This window comes from Camelus bactrianus, chromosome 6, assembly GCF_048773025.1.
Source record: "Camelus bactrianus isolate YW-2024 breed Bactrian camel chromosome 6, ASM4877302v1, whole genome shotgun sequence".
In the NCBI taxonomy this organism is placed as follows: Eukaryota; Metazoa; Chordata; class Mammalia; order Artiodactyla; family Camelidae; genus Camelus; species Camelus bactrianus.
In genome coordinates this window covers 9,695,039-9,713,903 of record NC_133544.1, presented here as the reverse complement: position 1 = coordinate 9,713,903, position 18,865 = coordinate 9,695,039, and the positions used below count along the sequence as shown (strand labels likewise).

General features: G+C 34.8%; 1 protein-coding gene across 3 annotated transcripts in view; it reads left to right on the top strand.

Moving 5' to 3' along the window:
• PPP4R4 (protein phosphatase 4 regulatory subunit 4) overlaps window positions 1-18,865 on the top strand; it is an 89,461-nt gene that overhangs the window by 28,888 nt on the left and 41,708 nt on the right. For 2 of the 3 annotated variants that reach the window (XM_074365087.1, XM_074365085.1), the window contains exon 3: window positions 3,560-3,662. In XM_074365087.1, coding sequence (XP_074221188.1) covers window positions 3,560-3,662 — 103 coding nt within the window. Of the gene's footprint in view, window positions 1-3,559; window positions 3,663-16,396; window positions 16,489-18,865 lie in introns of those variants that run through there. The other variant, XM_074365088.1, reaches the window with a different exon arrangement.

Sequence of the window (18,865 nt, the reverse complement as noted above, 5' to 3'; positions counted from 1 at the left end):
GTGATTTAGGAAGTTTTCTCTCCTCTTCTGTTTTCTGGAAGAGATTATACAGAGTGGTGTTAACTCTTTGTTAAATATTTGGTAGAATTCTCCAGTGAAACTATCTGGGCCTTGAGATTTTTTTTCATTTAAAAGTTTTTTTTTTTTGGTCAGGAGTGGTAATTATAGGTTTATTTATATATTTATTTTTAATGGAGGTTCTGGGGATTGAACCCAGGACCTTGTGCATGCTAGGCATGGTCTCTACCACTGAGCTACATCCTCCCCCTTTCAAAGTTTTAATATATGAATTCAATTTCCTTAATCGTTGTAGGACTGTTCAAATGATGTATTTCCTATCAGGTGAGTTGTGGCAGTTTGTGTTTTTTGAAGAATTGGTCCATTTTGTCTAAGTTTTCAATTCTACGTGTGTAAAATTTTTCATAGCATTCTCTTATTATCCTTTTGATGTTTGCCAGGGCTGTAGTGATATTGCCTGTTTCAATTCTGATATTGGTAATTTGTATCTTCTCTCATTTTTCTTTGTCAGTCTTGCTAAAGTTTAGGCAATTTTATTGATCCTTTAAAAAGACCAATTCTCTGCTTCATTTATTTTTTCTGTTGTGTCTGTTTTTATTTCATTAATTTCTGCTCTTTATTATTTCCTTCCTCTGCTTGCATTGTGACTATTTTGTTCTTTTCATTTCTTGAGATAGAAAGTTAGATTATTGATTCTATATTTTTCCTCTTTTCCTCTTTCTTCTCATAAAGGTATTCATTTATTGTTACAATTTCTCTCTCTACAGTGCTTCAGCTGTGCCCCACAAAGTTTTGTATTTTATATTTCATTTTCATTCAATTCAATGTATTTTTAAAAATTTTCCTCTTTGACTTATTATGTAGACAGGTGTTATTTCATTTCTAAGAATTTGGAGAGCTTTTTGTTATCTTTTTATTATTAATTTATAGTTTGATTCTATTGTGGTCAAAGAAAACCCTATGTATGATTTCAGTTTTTAAAAATTTGTTGAGGATTATTTTATGGCCCAGGATGTGGTTTTTCATAGTATATGTTCTTTGGACATCTGAAAAGAGTGTGTATTCTACTGTTGTTGGATAGAATGTTAATTAGGTCTTGTTGGTTGATGGCATTTTTGAGTAAGAACTTCTGTATCTTTGATGATTTTCTGTCCAGTTCCATCAGTTGTTGAGAGAGGGTTATGGAAGTCTCCATCTACCTGTGTATTTGTCTAGACAATTTCTCCTTTCAGTTCTGTCAGTTTTTGTTTCACATATTTTGCAACTATATTTGGTGTATACACATTTAGAATTGCCATGTCTTCTTGGTGGATTGCCTCTTCTGTCATTATATAACATCCCTGTCTGTCTCTGGTGATTTTCTTTATTCTGAGGTTCACTTTATCTGATGTTAATATGGCCACTTCTGCTTTCTTTTGATTTAAATTTCTGAGATATATCATTTCCTCTCCTTCACTTTCAACCTGCTCACATTGCTATATTTAAAATTTGAATTTTTTTATGGTTGCATTTAGTTGAGTCATGTTGTTAAATCCACTCTGCTAATCCCTATCTTTTAATTGATGTATTTAGGCATTTACCTTTAATTTAACTATTGATATTTGGGATCTAAAAATCTACCATCCTTTTTGTTTTGTTTTTTGCTTTCTTTCCTGTGCATTATTTTGTCTTCACATCTGTGAGTTATTAGTGATCATATTTTTTCCTAATTGCAAAGTTAGTGAATAAAATTCACCAAATGTTCTGTATTAAATATTCCTGCCATCAGTTCATCCAGTGAGTAATCCATTTATGCTTCCTTTTAAGAGAGATTTACTGAACCTCTGCTTTGTGCCAGGCATTGTCATATGAAATTTTCCTTTTTCAGACATTTCTTTTCTCTTCTAATTCTTTAGTAGTGTATTAGTTTCCTGTGGCTGCCATAGCAAATTACCACAAACTGGATGGCTTAAAACAACAGAAATGTATTCTTGCACAGTTCTGGAGGCCAGAAGTCTGAAATCAGTATCAACTGAGCAGAAATGTAGGTGTCAGCAAGGCTCCAGGAGAGAATCTGCTCTTTGTCTCTTCCAGATTCTGGGGGTGGTCAGCACTCTCTTGCTTGTGGCAGTATCACCCCAATCTCTGCTTTGTGGTCAAATTGCCTTCTGTTCTGTCTGCTTCTCTGAACATTTCTTTTATGGACACTTAATATTAAGTTTATAGCCTACTGGGATAATCCAGGATGATCTCTTTATCTCAGGATCCTTTTTTCAAAATTAAGATAACATTCACAGGCTCCAGGATTAGGGCGTAGACACATTTTATGGAGGGCCACCATTCAGCCCATTATAGATAGCAGTTTTGTATGAATTTTAATTCCCGTTTATGATCGTCTCCTCACTGTGGCATGGGTCTCCTATTTCACTGCCTTCTCCTTTCCTTCTTGATTTTGTTTTTTGAAGTATTCACTTAGAGAGTGAGGATGGTGGAATGATTGTGCTGACCTGTATTTCACAGCCTACACTACTGCAGCAGGGCAAAAGCCTTTCTTCCTACCAGGGTAGCTTCATTTAGTTAGAGTATACTGCTTATTAACTTAGAAAACTCTGAAGCAAATAAATATAATACTTCGAAAAGCTTAAAAAAACCATGCTAAGGTCTTATATACATATAATAACAATTCCATTTGAAAAGTTAAGTAAAAATAATTTTAGCTCAATAAATATTATGGCATCAGTATTTAACATGTAAATTGGTATCAGTTAAGGATAGCTGGAATTTCCCTCTGAGGTGGTGCCACATTCGCTAGCATCTTTTATATATATATATACAAATATTTCTAGTTCTTGACAACTTATGTTGCTTAGCTTATGTTTTAAAAACAAATATTTTTTTTGCCTGGAAATGTTTTTTCAGAAGAATCTAAACACCTTTTTCTGAGGTATTTAGGCCACTAGAGTATCACTGAGATTATTTTGGTAAAGCCTTAGTGACCTAATGAATATTATGTCAAAAAGATACAATATGAATATCCCTACTGACCTTTAAGAATATTGAGTGTATCGTTAAGAAGTTTCTGGCAACTTGGAGTCAGTCTACTGCAACAGGTAATTTCATGGACTAGAGGGAAGTATAAGGTTCTGCTGTAGTTGATTTTGTTGCTGTCCCTGCTGTTGTTATGATTATTAATATTTTACCACAGTGAAATTTACCATTCATATTTTTTATGAGGTACAGCAGACAATCAGGTCACAGGAAAATATGAGGTAGAATTTTAAAGCAATTAATAATAGTTTCAAGACTTTTAGACTTCCATAAGACGTGTATATAGATAGAGAGTCTTGTTTTAGCATAAGCATAATTAATATCTTCATGCATTTGTTATAAGATTTACATAATGACATTTCAGTTCTGGCTTTATTTTTATATCTAACTGTGTTTAAAGTTTAAAACTGCCACAAGTCTGTTCATTATTAAAAGCAATCATTTTTCAAGTTAATCATGCTTTTTATAATATAAATTATAATTACAAATTTTGAATTTGTATTTTCTTTGTAAGTGCTGGTCAAGACATCCAAGGAACAAGTGTGATCGCAAATCTTCCATTTCTGATGCGACAGAACCCTGCTGAGACGCTTCGGAGAGTCTTGCCAAAAGTCAGAGTAAGTTGCTGTGAAATCAGATTTGAGTTTACCATTTTTTTTTTTCCAGTAGTATGTTGTCATTGTCAGGAGAAAATTTCAGAGCTTTTGATGGCTGATCTTTTGTACCTAATCATTGAGTGGAGGAAGTATTATGATAAACATTTTGAATTATGTCGAAAATATTTAGGGAAATTATCTGATGGAAATGGAGAAATCTAGATCTTAAGTTGTAAAGATTTCTTTAATTGTTTTCTCAGTAGAGACATTATAATAAAGTTAGCTTTTTGGTAGCTCAAAAAAAATCTTAGTCATACAAAATCATAGTTATCTTATTTGGTATTCTACTGACTTAAGTATATATTAATTGTACTTCTACACATTGATAATATAATTTAACTGATAGTCCTAATAATTACCCTGCAGTGACTGCTGAAGAATCATCAAATAAAGATTGAATTGTGGCTATTGCAGTTTTAGTTTCATATTTAATTGCTTCCTAAATTCCTTCAGAATTAGTTTTCCTGCTTTAAGCAAAATATTTGATCTACTAGAACTTTCTTTGCTGACTATATACTATTTATTGATTATTAATATACTATTAAATAATAAATACTATTTATTTGTACCATCTGCAAATGCTGTTCTTTATTAGAACTTGAATGAACAAAATGGATGATGTCTCTGTGTCCTCAGAGAGCTTAACCACTGGAGTTAGGGAGGTTATATACTAACGGGGATTCCGTTTGCTAATAGTGAGTTTTGTAGACTTTATCTTGGCTTTCTGTTTGGTTTAACTTTTTAATAATTTTTAAATTAATTTTACATGTTTAAAGTACTACAATTATTAGTTTGTCTTTGGGTTTTAATTTTAGGCATATATAGCATGTTTACAGTGATTTAAATCAGGGATATACCATGTTATTTTTACAAGATGTCCATATTTCTATGAAGGCAATATGAATTTTTTTAAACTGATGACAGTGGTAAATTGAGAAGATGTTTATTTTAGTATTGTATGTGATTCAAAAGTGAATGAAGCTTTTTCATGTCTGTTTTTCCCAAATCACTCCATAATTTCAGTGGAATTAAGTCTACACAATCTAGGTTTAATTTCACATTCAACTTAAGTGTTACTAACTGACCTAAGCTTGTTAGCACGTCACCTGAAAGTGTCAGTTAAACAGTGGTAGAAGGGAACAGGTGGTTAGGTCCTCTTGACTAAGAAGTTATTGTCCACAAGCAAATTAGATTTAAAGCTAAAAATATTGAGCATACTATACACTCTGTGTTGAGAGGCTAAATCTGGGCCACAGACAGCGTACCGGAAGTTCAGAGTTTCATAAAGCAAGAATAAACAATGAAGGATAAATAGTAGTGCGCTTTAGAGGTCTCTAAATTATTTTGACAAAAAAAATCCTTTGCTAATGAGTTTATAATAAAGTTAATAATAACTCCTGGAAAAAAAATAATAACTCCTGAAAAATCTTAATTTCATGGGAATGTATAAGGAATATTATATACTCATATATAGAGCATATTTATAGAAAGAATCATGTGTCTCTGCTGAACTATATAACTGAGTATAGAAGATAAAGTTTTATTATGCCTTTAAAGTAATTAATTTTATTTCATAATATAGAGATTAACTGAATAAATGGATATAAAGAAAATATATACTGATGAATATGTACTAAGAAAACCTTTATTTATTGCTTAATGATTTCATTCATTTTTTTAATCAACAAGCAGCCATTTGTTTAGGACTCTCATATATCTTGCCCTGTACTAAAAAAGGTACAAAAACAGTCCCAGATTATTCTGTATCAGAAAGACATAAAGACTATGGAAAACAAAGAACAAACATAGGAGAGTATTCAGTTGTGTGATTCTGACTTTATGTAAAAAGTACTGAAGAACTAAGCAAATGGGAAAGACTTTATGGGGACAATAATAATTACTTTTATAGAGGGTTTAATATAAGATGTAGGCAGCTAAACATTTAAGCAACCTCATGTTAAATTATAAAACCTATGTTTATGAGCAAATCATTTTGAAATCATAATATTCAGATATTCATAAGACTTACTGGTACTCATAGCACCTTCTTCAGTTCTCCTTGTTTCTGTGAGTGGTTACTTCCAAGTGAGAAAACGATGACAAAAACTGCACATAGCCAATGTATTCACTTTTACCATGACCATAATTTCTTAGTTAATCTTAGAAAAAAGCAATCTTGTGTCTCAAAGTGAGCATTTAGTAATAATGGCCTTCTCATTCATTCATAAATATTTACTGTGCCAGACACCGTTCTAAGCACTAAGAGAGGTGAACAAACCAGAGAACTTGCCCTCAAGGAAGTTTCCAGAGGGAGAAACAGACATTAAACTAGTGAATGAGTGTAAAGAACAGAATAAAGTGACAGGGTGTGGGGTTGAGGGGCTGGTTAGGGGAGTGAGACACCGACTGAACATTGGGAGGTCAACGAAACATCTTTGAGGAACTGAAAACTGAGGAAGTAGGAGGAAGCAGGCATATAAGGAGTCAGGAATAAGTGGTCCAGGCAGAAAGAGTTCTCTTAAAGAGTTTGGTGGAATTGAAAGAGGTAAGTGTGATTGGAATCGATTGGGTAGTGTTGAGCTGTGACTTGAAGAGAGGTTAGAGATGGTCAGTGACAGAGCATGCACGAGTTGTTTCTTAGGATAGTGGAAAGCCATTGAAGACTTTCAGCAGGCCTGTGATTTACCTCACATTTTACAAGGATCATTTTGATGATTGTGTGGTGTGGATTGGAGTGGGACAATTAGAAGGCTGCAGCACTAGTCATTGTGATATTTGAGGCTCACTTGGATTAGGGCAGCTAATTAGAACAGTGGAGAGTAGGGGGTATATCCAAGACAAGTTTATTGAGATAGAATGAACTTCATAATGAATTGGATGTGGGAAGTGAGGGATGACTTCCAGATTTCTGGCTTAAGTGTCCATATGGTTCTACTGGTTTTGAGTATGTTGGTTGATAGTTTATTAAATCCACAGGGAAAAATAGTTTGAGTACTTACTAATGCTAATCTTCTGTGAATGATGTACTTTTAGAGAATTTTAAAGACATGAACAGTAAATATTTTATATAAGAAGCTAATCATTCCCCAGATTTTTTTCATATTTATAATATAATAGTATAAGCAGCTTTTACAACTCATGCTTTACCTTATCTTTACCTTAACATCAGATAAATTGATGATGGAGATTTTTATGGCCTGGTATGTTATAAGTTTCACCAAATAAAATGTTTTTATTTTGTTTTATTGCATTTGCACTTATCTTTACAATAATATATTAACCGAAAATGGTTTTTAAAATAGGTAGATATTTTCATTGTTTTAGAGATGAAGGACTTTAAAGTTAAAATGGCAGAAAGAGAGTCAGGATTAGAACTTGAGCTAATCCATAGTATTTCTACAATTTACTTTCTAAATTATATCCAAAGTGGATGGTGAATGATAATACAATTAGATCACTCATCTCAAGGTCAAATTTAAATAAGAACCCAGAAAGGAAATACTTTGACCTCCAACTTAAGTTCTCTAGATATAAGTGAGACACTTCTAAAGTACAGTTGACCTTTGAATAACAAGGGTTTGAACTGCTTGGGCCCACTTACACTTGAATATTTTTTGATAAATATGTACTGCAGTACTACATGATCAGAAATTGGTTGAGGCTGTGGTTGCAGAACCTGGATACAGAGGGAGGGCCTTCTGTAAAGGTCTATGTGGATTTTCCTGAGTGGATGTGTTGGTGCCCTTAAACCCGCATTGTCCAAGGGTCTACTATTGTGGCTATATTCATTTTATACAATTTAATCCTAGGATATCCTTTGAAAAATAAAACAGTTTTTTCCCGTGGTCTTTATTGATTGTTTGAATTCTTTTCCACAATATATTAAATTGAATTAACATTAGATATTAGATTTCACTATTTGACTTGAACTTCCAGTTGTCTAGAAATGAAAGAATTGATTTGTCAGGATAAATTCTGAAAATACTGTGGTCCTTTATACATTTTAAAATAGTACTGATATAAATAATCATATAATATCAGTGACTCTTTTACACTTTATAAATGAAGTGCAAAAAAAAGTTTCCACTTGTGAGTTATTGAATGGTGTTATTGTTTTTCACTTATTTTGGGAACCAAAATGCATGGTGTAAAATTACCTGTTAGAAAATGTGCAATTCTGGGAACAGATAAAAATAACTATAGCTGACATTTATTGAGGTCTTATGATGTGTCAGGCACTGTACTCTGTCAGAAGTTTTACACATTTTTATCTCTTCGAATACTCGTGGCAGTTCTGTAAGGGTCACTTGATAGAGGAGGAAACAATTTAGGTGAGTAACTTGCCCAGAGTCACAAAGCTAACGAGTGGTATGATTAGGTTGGAATAGAGAGTCTGACTCCTGGATCCTCCCACTTAACTGCTGTACAACCTCCTCACTAGCTGGTCATGACTGCAACAGATAAGTAATAGATAATTTTAGTTCCCAAGCCTTAGTCATCTCTTGTGTGGTTACTGGTTACTGCTGTAGCCTTCTCACTGGACCTGTTGCTTCCACTTTGCTCCCTGGAGCCCATTCAGCCAGAGAAAGCTTTCATTTATTTATTTACTTAGGAACAATCTACACATTATTTTGACAAACAAAGTTATATACATTTAAATTGTACAATATGATTTAATGTCTATATGTTGTGAAAGGATTACCCAAGTCACATTAATTAATAAATCTGTCATCTCACAATCATTTTTTTGTTCAGAGAGCTCTTTTAAAAGCATCAATCGTATCTTTTCTTCTTGAATGAAAACTACTTAAGTGGTGTGGTAGGCAGAATAGTGGCCTCCCAACGATTCAGATCCAATCCCTGGAACTTATAAACATTACCTTTTGTAGATGTGGTTAAGGATCTTCTGTTAGGGAGATTATCCTGGATCATCTGGGTAGGCCTAAATGCTGTCACATGTATCTTTATAAGAGGAAAGCAGAGGGAGATTTGGCCCAAATGTGGAGGAGAAGGCAGAGTGAAGACAGAGGCAGAAGTGGCAGTGATGTGGCCAGAAGCCAAGGAATGCCAGCAGCTACCAGAAGCTGGAAGATCCTACCTAGCGCCTCTGGAGAGTGTGGCCTTGCTAACACTTTTAGTTTGGCTAAGTGATACTGATTTAGGACTGATGGCCTCCAGAACTGTGAGAGAATACATTTCTGTTGTTTTTAGCCACTCAGTTTATGGTCATTTATTATAGCAACCACAGGGAAGTAAGACAAGTAACTTCCCATTTCAGATAGAATAAAACTCTACCATGCTCTTAAATGTCTAGCTTTCTGACCTCTTCACTTACCATTCTTTTCTCTTTCTTCCATAAGGGCAGAAGTCTTGTCAGAGTGATTTATCACAGTATCCCAGAACCGAGAACGGTGCTTAGCAGAAATAGGCACTCAAAAATAATTTTTAAATGAGCATTCATTGAACTTAATGTTCTGAGACAGTAAGTGTCTGCCTGAAAGACCAGTGACACATTGGCTGGATTCACTCATGGCATTCTTGGATTAGAAGTAAAAACAGGATATCAGTGGAGTGATATGATGCTGACTTAGGCTTCTAGAGAGACCTTTTTTGGGGAGGAGTGGGAAAAAGATACATAATAGGGAAAAGATAAAAGATATAATTAATCAATATGAAATTTGATCATTTGAGATCAGTAGATGTGGTCTACCTATCTTTTGATTCTGAACAGATTTATTCTACTTTTATTAATTTTGCATAACTTTATTTTCATTTATAGAAACAGTGAAAAAATACATGTTTCTCCCAGTGTGATTATTTATTAGAGTATTTTATATCTACTGAATATAGGTAGAATTTTTAAAAATTTATTTTTGCATTTTATAGACAGCCTTTACTGTGTGAATAAAGACATTTGTTAATAAAAGCTTAACTTTACTTAGATTTTAAGTTCTATTTCAAGTGGCATAGATACGTGGATAACCAATAATGAAGTGAGGAACACTTACTGTGGGCCCGACCCTTTGCTCAATGCTTTGGACACATCCTTTTAAACTTTTTATAACAGCTCCATACCGTGTATTTATTCTCCGTTGATGGTTGAGAAAATCTAGGCTTAAATAGTTCAATGTTTGACTATGATATTTTGTTGACACATACAATTGTATAGTTTATTCTTACAGTTCACCAAGAGGAAAAGAAATAGTCTTAACTAAAAGAATTAAAGAGCATAAACAGATGATACAAATTGCTTTTTCCTTCAGTTTGCAGTTCAAAAATAAAGGGACCTGTCTTCCTCACTGTAGGTGAAGATTTCTGAGATAACTTAAAAGTTAAGTTCTGAAAAAAGCAAAAGGATTTTGCGGAGGCAACAAAGTTATACATAATAAGCAGAACATGATGTTCTAGGCTCCCGACAGCTCATAAAAAGCCCACAATAGAATAGTACTCTATTGACATGCTAAGTATTTAGGGACACTCTGATGTGAGGGAAAGTGAAGAAGAAAGTGAAATTGTGCCTGTAATGTAAGATTGATGGGAAAAAATCACCAGGGTCAGAATAGATCTTCCAAGGAGTTTTTAATGGGATAGGAAGCATAAAATTGTGTAACTTATTCTTCCAGTTCACTGAGAAAAAAGGGAGAAGTACTATTAAGCAAAAGAATTAGAGAGCACAGACAGATGATATGAAATGCTGCAGATGCAAAGGAACTTTGTACTCACTTGCGAGTTCTTTTCCGCAGGCCTCCTTGCCTTGGGGGGCGAGGTAGGAGGCTGGTGAGAATCCCTCTGGTGGTGCACGTGTGGTGATGACTGACTGCTACTTGGGGGCGGGGAACACAGCGCTGCTTGCTTCCTCAGAATAACATGCATGGACATACAGAGAATTTCAGAGAGATGGAAACTATAATCAAATGAAACAATAAAATAAAAATCAAATGAAAATGCTGGAAATGAGAAAAGGATAATATCAGAGGTGAGGCATTTCTCCAATGGGCACAACTGGGGAAAGAATCAGTGAACTTTAAGGTAGAAATTATCTAAACTGAAACACAAAGATAAAGAGTGAAAAAACAGAAGAGAGTATTCAGTGACTTTGAGACAGTATAAAGTGATGTAACATATGTGCAACTGAAGTCTCCAAATGAGAAAAGAGAGAACAGGGAAGAACCATTTGAAGAAATAATGGCCAAGACTTTTGTGAGATTAATGAATGACAATAAACCAAAGATCCAAGAAGCTTAGAGGACCCCAAGCAAGATAAACACACACTCCTCCTAGGCACATCGTGATCAAACTGCTGAAAGTGAAAAATAAGAGGCAATCTTGGGAACAACTAGAGACAAAAGAAACATTACATACAGAGGAACAAAGATGAGATTTAAGCAGGCTTCCTCTTCAGAAAACATGCAGGCCAGAGGACAAAGGAATGTTGTATAAAAGTATTGAAAACGATAAATAAATAAAGTCAATAAGAAATCTACTCCTAGTAAAAATATCTTTCAAGGATGAAGGCAAAATATTATTTAGTTTTTAGACAAACAGAAATTGAAAGAACTCATTGTACACTACAAGAAATGGTAGGGAAGTTCTTCAGGCAAAAGTAATACCAGATGGAAATTGGATTTCATGAAGGAATGTAGAGCTCCAGAAATGGTAAAAAATTAGATTAAATGTAAATGGAATAATAACAGTTCTACAGAAATTCTTCCAGAAAATAGAGAATAAAGTAAGAACTTCCAAGTGATTCTGAGGCCAGCATTATCCTGATACCCAGATAAGACATAGATATTATTAAAAAAAATAAACAAACCAGCGATGCATGCCTCATAAACTTAGATGCAAACATCTTTTGAAAAACAGCAAGTCAAATCCAGCAGTGTATAGAAGGGATAATACATTGTGATCAATCATGGTTTATCTCAGTAACTTGGTTTAAAATTCAAAATCTAATTATTGTAAGTCATCATATCAACAAACTAAAACAAACAAAACAAAACCAAATGCCACCATCCAATCATCTCAGTGGATTTAGGGAAAGCGTTTGACAGACTCTAACATCATTCCTGGGAGGGGGGAACCCAAAACTTGAGCATACTAGAAATAGTCAGGAGAGCGAAGGCTTCCCCATAAGATCAAGAACAGGCCAAGAGTGTACACTCTTACTATGTTTGTTCAACATTGTACTAGGTATTCTAACCAATGTAGAAAGGCAACAAAAAGAAGTGAAAAGCATCCACATTGCAGAGGAAGAAGTAAAACTGTTTTTTCTGTCAGATAACTTTATCATCTATATGGGAATCTGCAAAAGAAAAAATACTTAGAACTGCTGAGTACAGAAAAGTTACAGGATACAAGATAAATAAACAAATTGTATTTCTACACACTAGCAATAGGCAACTGGAAAATGAAGTTTTTCTGAATTAAAGTATGTAATACTTAGGGATAAATCTGACAAATAATGCATTAAGACCTGTATACTAAAAACTAGAACACTGTTGAGAAAAAAATAAGAGAACTAAGTGAATAAAAAGAAACACCACAATCATAGATCAGAAGACTCAAAATTAAGATGTCAGTTCTCAGATAAATCTATATATTTAATGCAAAATAGTCAAAATCCCAGCAGGTTAGGGTTTTTTTGGGTAAGAAATAAGTGAATTCTAAAATTCATATGAAAAGGCAAAGGACTTAGAATAGTCAAGACAATTCTGAAAAAGAGGAATTTGGAGGATTTTTATTACCTGATTTAGAGAGACAATATACAGTTACAGCCATTAAGACTATGTAATACCAGTATAAAGACAAATCAGTGGGACACAGAGAATTTTTTTTAAAAAAAGCCCATGCATTTATTTCCCAGTTGATTTTAATACAGGTGCAAAAGCAATGCAGTGTACAGATCGTGGTCTTTTCAACAAATAGTGCTGGGTCAGTTGAGAAAAAAGTCTGTATTTTATGCCATATACAAAAGTTAACCCCACATAGATCTCAAACCTAAGTGTTAAAAACTAAAATTGTAAAAACTTCCAGAAGAGAACATAAGAGTAAATCTTTGTGACTTTTGATTAAATAAAGATTTCTTATATATGACACTAAAAGCACGATCCATAGAAGAAAAATTTGATTTCATGAAAGTTTAAAGCATCTACTCTTCCGAAGACAGTTAAGAGAATGAAAAAACAAGTCATAGAATGAGAGAAAATATCTATAAATCACATTTGATAAAGGATATGTGTTCGGAATACACAGAGAGTTCTCAAAACTCAGTAATAAAAAACAACCCAATTTTTAAAAAGGCAAAAATTGAGAACTGATACTTAACCAAAGATTAGTGAATAGCCAATAAACAAAAGGTCTTCAGTATGATTAGTCATTAGATAAATGCAAGTAAATTTATAGACCTGTTAACATAAATGTACTAAAAAAAACCCCAAGCCTGGCAATACCAAGTAGGGGCAAGAATTTGGAGCAACACAAACTCTCACTTCCGCTGTTGGTGGAAATATAAAATGGTACAACCACTCAGGAAAATAGTTTTATAATTTCCCGAAAGTTTAAACATATACCTGTTGAATCACTTAACCACTTTACTCCTAAGGATTAAGAGAAATTGAAGCAAGTGTTAATATAAAGACTTGCATATAATTGTTCATTACAATTTTATATGTAATAGACAAGACTAAAAATAATCTGCATGTCCATCAACCTGTCAATGGATAGAAAAATTGTATATTCATATGGTGGACTACAAACTAATCTTTCTGTATTCTGAATCCAAGTCCTTTGTTGGTTATGTGTTGAAATATCTTCCATTCTGTGGTTTATCCTAATGTTTTAGATTAACTTTGTAAACAACATGATTGGGTTTTATTTTTAATCCAGTCTGACTATTTTAATTAGAACATTTCATCCATTTACATTTAATTGCATGTATTATCTTACTATTTCTGTATTCTGGCAAAACACTTGTGATGGACCTCTTTTTTAAACTTTGAGTTCTTCCATGCCCCTTTTTTTATTGGAATGAAGTTGTTTTAAAGTAGCAGATCTCCACTTTTGGTCTCAGTTTGCTCTGTAGGCGATCTTATCCACACACCCTTGGCTTTAAATATCATCTATATAATTTTTTTCTCTTTTATATCAGTTCTCTTATTTATAGCAGACCTTTTCAGAGTATCAGACTGTATATACAGTTCCTTGTTTGTAATCTCTACTTGGATGCCTCAAAGTCATTTCAAAGTTAAGTCCAAAACCAAGCTCTGATATTTCCTCTTGACATCTGGGCTTCCTCCAGTGTCTCCTATCCTAATGGGTAACATTTTATACACCTGGTTTTCAAGCCAGGATTTTGGGAGTTATCCTTGATACTATCTATTCTTTTATTACTCATTTATACAATTCTGTTTATTTTGTGTCTTAAGTATTTCTTGAATCCATCCACCTCTCTCCAGCCACGCTACCTCTACCTTAGTTGAAGTTATTGTAAGGGTTTGCTTAGGGAATTCTAACTTCCCAAGTGATCCTCACCCACTTCTTCCCTCCCCTTCCATCCTCCCTCCTTTCTAATCATTTGAGTTTGAGAATCAGCTTGCTATTTCAAAGCATTTAAAAACTACAGTTTGAATAGTCTGTTGCTTAATGCATCTAAGGCCCTATGTAATTAGGGCTTCATCTGGTTCACTAGTCTCAGCCCCTTCTCTCTCTGTGCTCCAGGCACCCTGCCCTTCTTCCAGCTCCTTGAGTCTCCCATGCTCCTCCTTACTTCTTAGTGTGGGGAATGCTTGCCTTCTGATTCCTCTTGCTTCCCTGCCTCCCTTATTCCTAGCTTCTGTCTAGTTATTTCTTTCTCTTCACACGGGTCAGTTGTCACTTCTCAGCGATGCTCTTTCCTCTGAGAGCATCAGCTCACCCGGTAGATGCTCTGTGAATCTTGTACTTCTCGTCCTTAGCTTTTACCACAATTCTAATTACAGGATGAACCAGGTACATTGCTAGTCCTGCTCATTGCTAAGTCTTCAGCCCCTGGCACAGTGCCTTGAATGTAACCAAATGAATATTTGTTGAATGTTTTAGTGTATATAAGAGTTCCTCAAAGGTAGGGAACCATGTCTTTGACTTTTCTCCTATTTCCTACAATACTTAGTATGATGTTGGTACTTAATAAATAGTTGTGAATGAAATTAAAATTATATCATCACAATTATATTTTCATTGGGCTACTTTAGAGAGAGATTAGGATAGAAAGGAAAAGTACTATGATTGACTAGAGAGAAAAGAAAGCATTACTTACAGAAATTTGCCATCCTTTCTAATGCTGCTTCCACCCCCAAGGAAACAGTTTATAATTTTTTTCAAAAAATGTTTAATTAAATATAACTACAGTGGATCATTTGAAATGGTTACTTATAGCTCTTATGTTCATTAAATAGTTATTTCTTTGATTAGTGCATCTTTTCTTTGCAGTGTTTTAAATTACTTTTTATTTACATTTTAAGCCTCAGTCATGAAGTTACTCATGATTCTAACTTATTATGTGTAAAAATGACTTGGCAGAGTAGTACAGCTCGAAGTTCAGTTTGAAAACCATGGTCTTGAAGTGCATTGATTTGTCCCGGTGTTCTCGTGATTCTGCGTGGCCGATGTTCATCGTGCGTTTGCGGTAGTCATGTAATGGTTGCTATTGGTATTGGAATTTCCTTAATGGAAAGATATATTCGGGATGTTTTATGTGTACCTCCTCATGAACCTTGCTAATCACTGAAACACAGATTAAAAGAAGGGTAAAACACAGCCTTTTCCTATCTATTGTCTCCACTTTATTTCCCCTTTCCCTCTCTCAGATTTTGATTTTCAGTGCTCTCAACTGATTCTCCCCACCCTTTACTTAAGTGTGGAGTGTGGCGATCAGTGACAGGGAAAAGAATGAGATACCATAGATATTTTAGAGTTGGCATGTTCCACTTATTCATATGCAACTGCATGGCATGTTCCAGTTATTCATATTTAACCCAGTTTTAAAGTCTTTTATAAGTAGTATAATTTTATAGTTAAAAGAGCTGTTAACTATTATTGTTAGTTACTAAAAATTCCCATACTTAGGACCCTCAAAACCCCAGATATTTTATATGTCCTAAGTTTTCACTATTTTAATATTTAAATTCCTATTATTTAATTTCAAAATAATCAATGGTGTTGTCTCTCAAAATATCCCAAGATACTTTGTAATTTTTGGGCTCCTTTATCTTTAGTCAGCACTATTTATGGTAAATGTGTTTACCAGTTTTATTTAATAAGTTTAATTTCCCGATGTGTGAACCAATGGTTTATTTATACTTCGCTATGCTGTGTATTGTAAAGAAAAATTTCTTCTTGATGGGTCCATTGGAGACCCTGTTTTTCCTCTCTGCCAGGACAGTATTACGTTGCTTTACAAAATGCTTTCTTGCACCATTCATGCTGACTAAAGAATGAATTTAAACACAGAAATGTCTAGTACATTTTCCTTCCTTGAGTGGGAACTGTTTTTTTAAATTTGGAAATGTTTCATTAACTCATTTATAAAATGTCTCATTTCATTTTTGAGGAACTCAAGTTGAAATGCCAACCATACAGTAGTGTGTAAGAGGAATGGTAACTGGCGTTAAGGCCTGCACTTAAGCAATAGAGGAATTTACTTTTCAGTGTCTTCCAAGGTCCATGAGGACGCACACTTACTTACCCAGAGAATATGGATCTCACTATATTTGTCCAGAGGGTGTGACTCTGTGGAGGAGAACACGTACTGGTAAGTATCAAACTCTTACTGTATATGTTTCAGAAAAATATGTTTAGAAATCAATTGAATTTTAGCAGTGATAAAATCTCTTAGTCTGTGCTGGTTTCTTAACAGTGGACAGTCCCAGATGTTGAAGTCAGCACAACAAGAGAAAAACCCAAATCCTGATAAGACTTGAGGATTTTTCGAAAATTAAATGCAAAATAGTTGGGGCAAATGTTGCTGCGGGAGTCAAGACTAAGTAATACAGTAAGAAGATATGAAGTTGGAGAGCTTCTCATGTTCTTCTTTTGCATAAAGTTTGCACACGTACAAAACCCAGGACCTTAATGACTTTAAGAGAGGCAGAATTCCATCTCTTGGAACTTAAAACAGCAGACTCCTGTGAACTGGAATGCACATTGTGGCCCTCACAATTTATTTAAATATTGCTCTGCAAAGTACTTTCTGTTTCTAAATAAAAGCTGTGCCTTCTGAAACCTGTAAGTGATGTATACTGGCCACATCAAATCTTTTAAAAGCGTTTTCCAAATCCAAAATTTTTAGTGTGAAACAAATATGGTTTTTTTGGAAACAGTAAAACAGGGGGATGTGGGAGGGTTGATTTCAGAGACCAGTTGCTGCTCTGCTTTACTTACGCCTTATCATTCCTTCTCTTTATCTTTCAGCCAAGGACTCTTAAGATACATAATTGACTGTTGGTTGAAAAAACGTGTAAAATGACGTTTGTGTGTGTGTGATACAAAAGTTTAAAACATAACACAGCACAAATCAGCCACCCTAATATGTGATAAGTTTTCTGGGAATTAACTCTACCACACAAACAGCTGCTACAGTATAGCCGCTGCCAGATCTCCCACATACCACACGCAGGCTTGGGGTTGAAGTAAGCCATGCCTTGAAGTGCAGAATCTGCGAGGAAGAATTCCATGCTTTTCTTTGGCATCAGGCAGACAAAGGATTAAGTCTTAGAGTTGCCAATTACAAGCTGGCTGACCTTCAGCAAAACACTTGACAGCTCTGCGTCTGTTTCTCCGGTACAATGACACGGGTTCTCCTAGCATGATGGCTGGCAGTGGGCCCACCGCACTGGATCAGGGACTCTGGGTACATGGTCTAAATCATGGTTACAGAGATGTTGGGGTGGAAGATAGCAGGAACATCTCCTTAATGACATGCCAGGAAGGGAACTGAGAATACTTTTCTATGTGATCCTTCTTTGCTTTGCCTTGTGTCTAATTCTGCCAATCCCTAATCTTTAGGACTCACTTCAAAATCTCTTGAAGCCACCTTTTAGGAGATGTGGAAAAAGTGTGTGAAGGGAGAGAGCATCCAGAGCAGAAAGTTTAGGTGAAAGGGTAAGAGATACTCAGTCATCCAGCACTTCCTTCCTGAATGCCTGCCATGTGCTCTGGGAGTTGGGGATACAGTCATGTGCAAAACAGACGCACAATTTTGCATTCATGAAGCTTATGTTCTAGATGTGGGAGATAGACCATAAGCAAATGAATATGTTGTCAGTTGGATAAGGGTGATGATAAATCTGTCAGGGGCTTGTGAGGGTTGGGGCAAGGAGATAGCTGTCATTTAAAATAGGGTCATCAGGGAAGGGCTCATTGAAAAGGTGATATTTGAGATTAGAAGCTTGTAACTATGTGAGCCAACTATGTGGAGATCTGGGAAAAGGAAGAATTGGGAAGAGATCTTTGTAAGTCATTGAAAGAATTTTGACTTTTCTTCTAAGTGGGATGGAAAGCCACTGGAGAGTTTTGAGCAGAAAAGTGACATGATCTGACTTTTTAAAAAGAATCTCTCTGGCTGCTGTATAGACAACAGATGGTAGAGGGGCACTGATCTAGTCAGGGAACTAGTTAACAGGTTATTGGAATAACTCAGGGTGGAGATGACCATGGTTTGGATGAGAATGGTAGTGATGGAGGTGATAGGTGCTCAGATTTTGGGTCAGAATTGACTGATCATTTGATTATGGTGACTGAGGGACTGAGAGGCATTAAGGATGACCCCAACGTTTTTGGGCTGAAAGCTGTTTACTGAGATGAAGAAGATTGCAGGAGGAGCAGGTTTTGGGGAGAGATCAGTTCAGGTGTGGACAAGATGAGATTTGTACTAGATATCTAAGGGTCATGTAGAGGAGACAGTGGGATGTACAATGGTCATTATTTAAATGCTCAGTTTGCACAAGCTGGTAAGTCATAAAAGCTCTGTTTAAATGATTTAAATCAAATCTAAGAAGATGATAACTCACATTTTATATATTAGGAAATAATGCAGGAAGATCAATTTTCCTAAGATAAGAGATATGAAACTTTGCTTTATGGTTGCAATTTCCACATTGTTCTACTAACTTTACTATCTCAGTTATAAA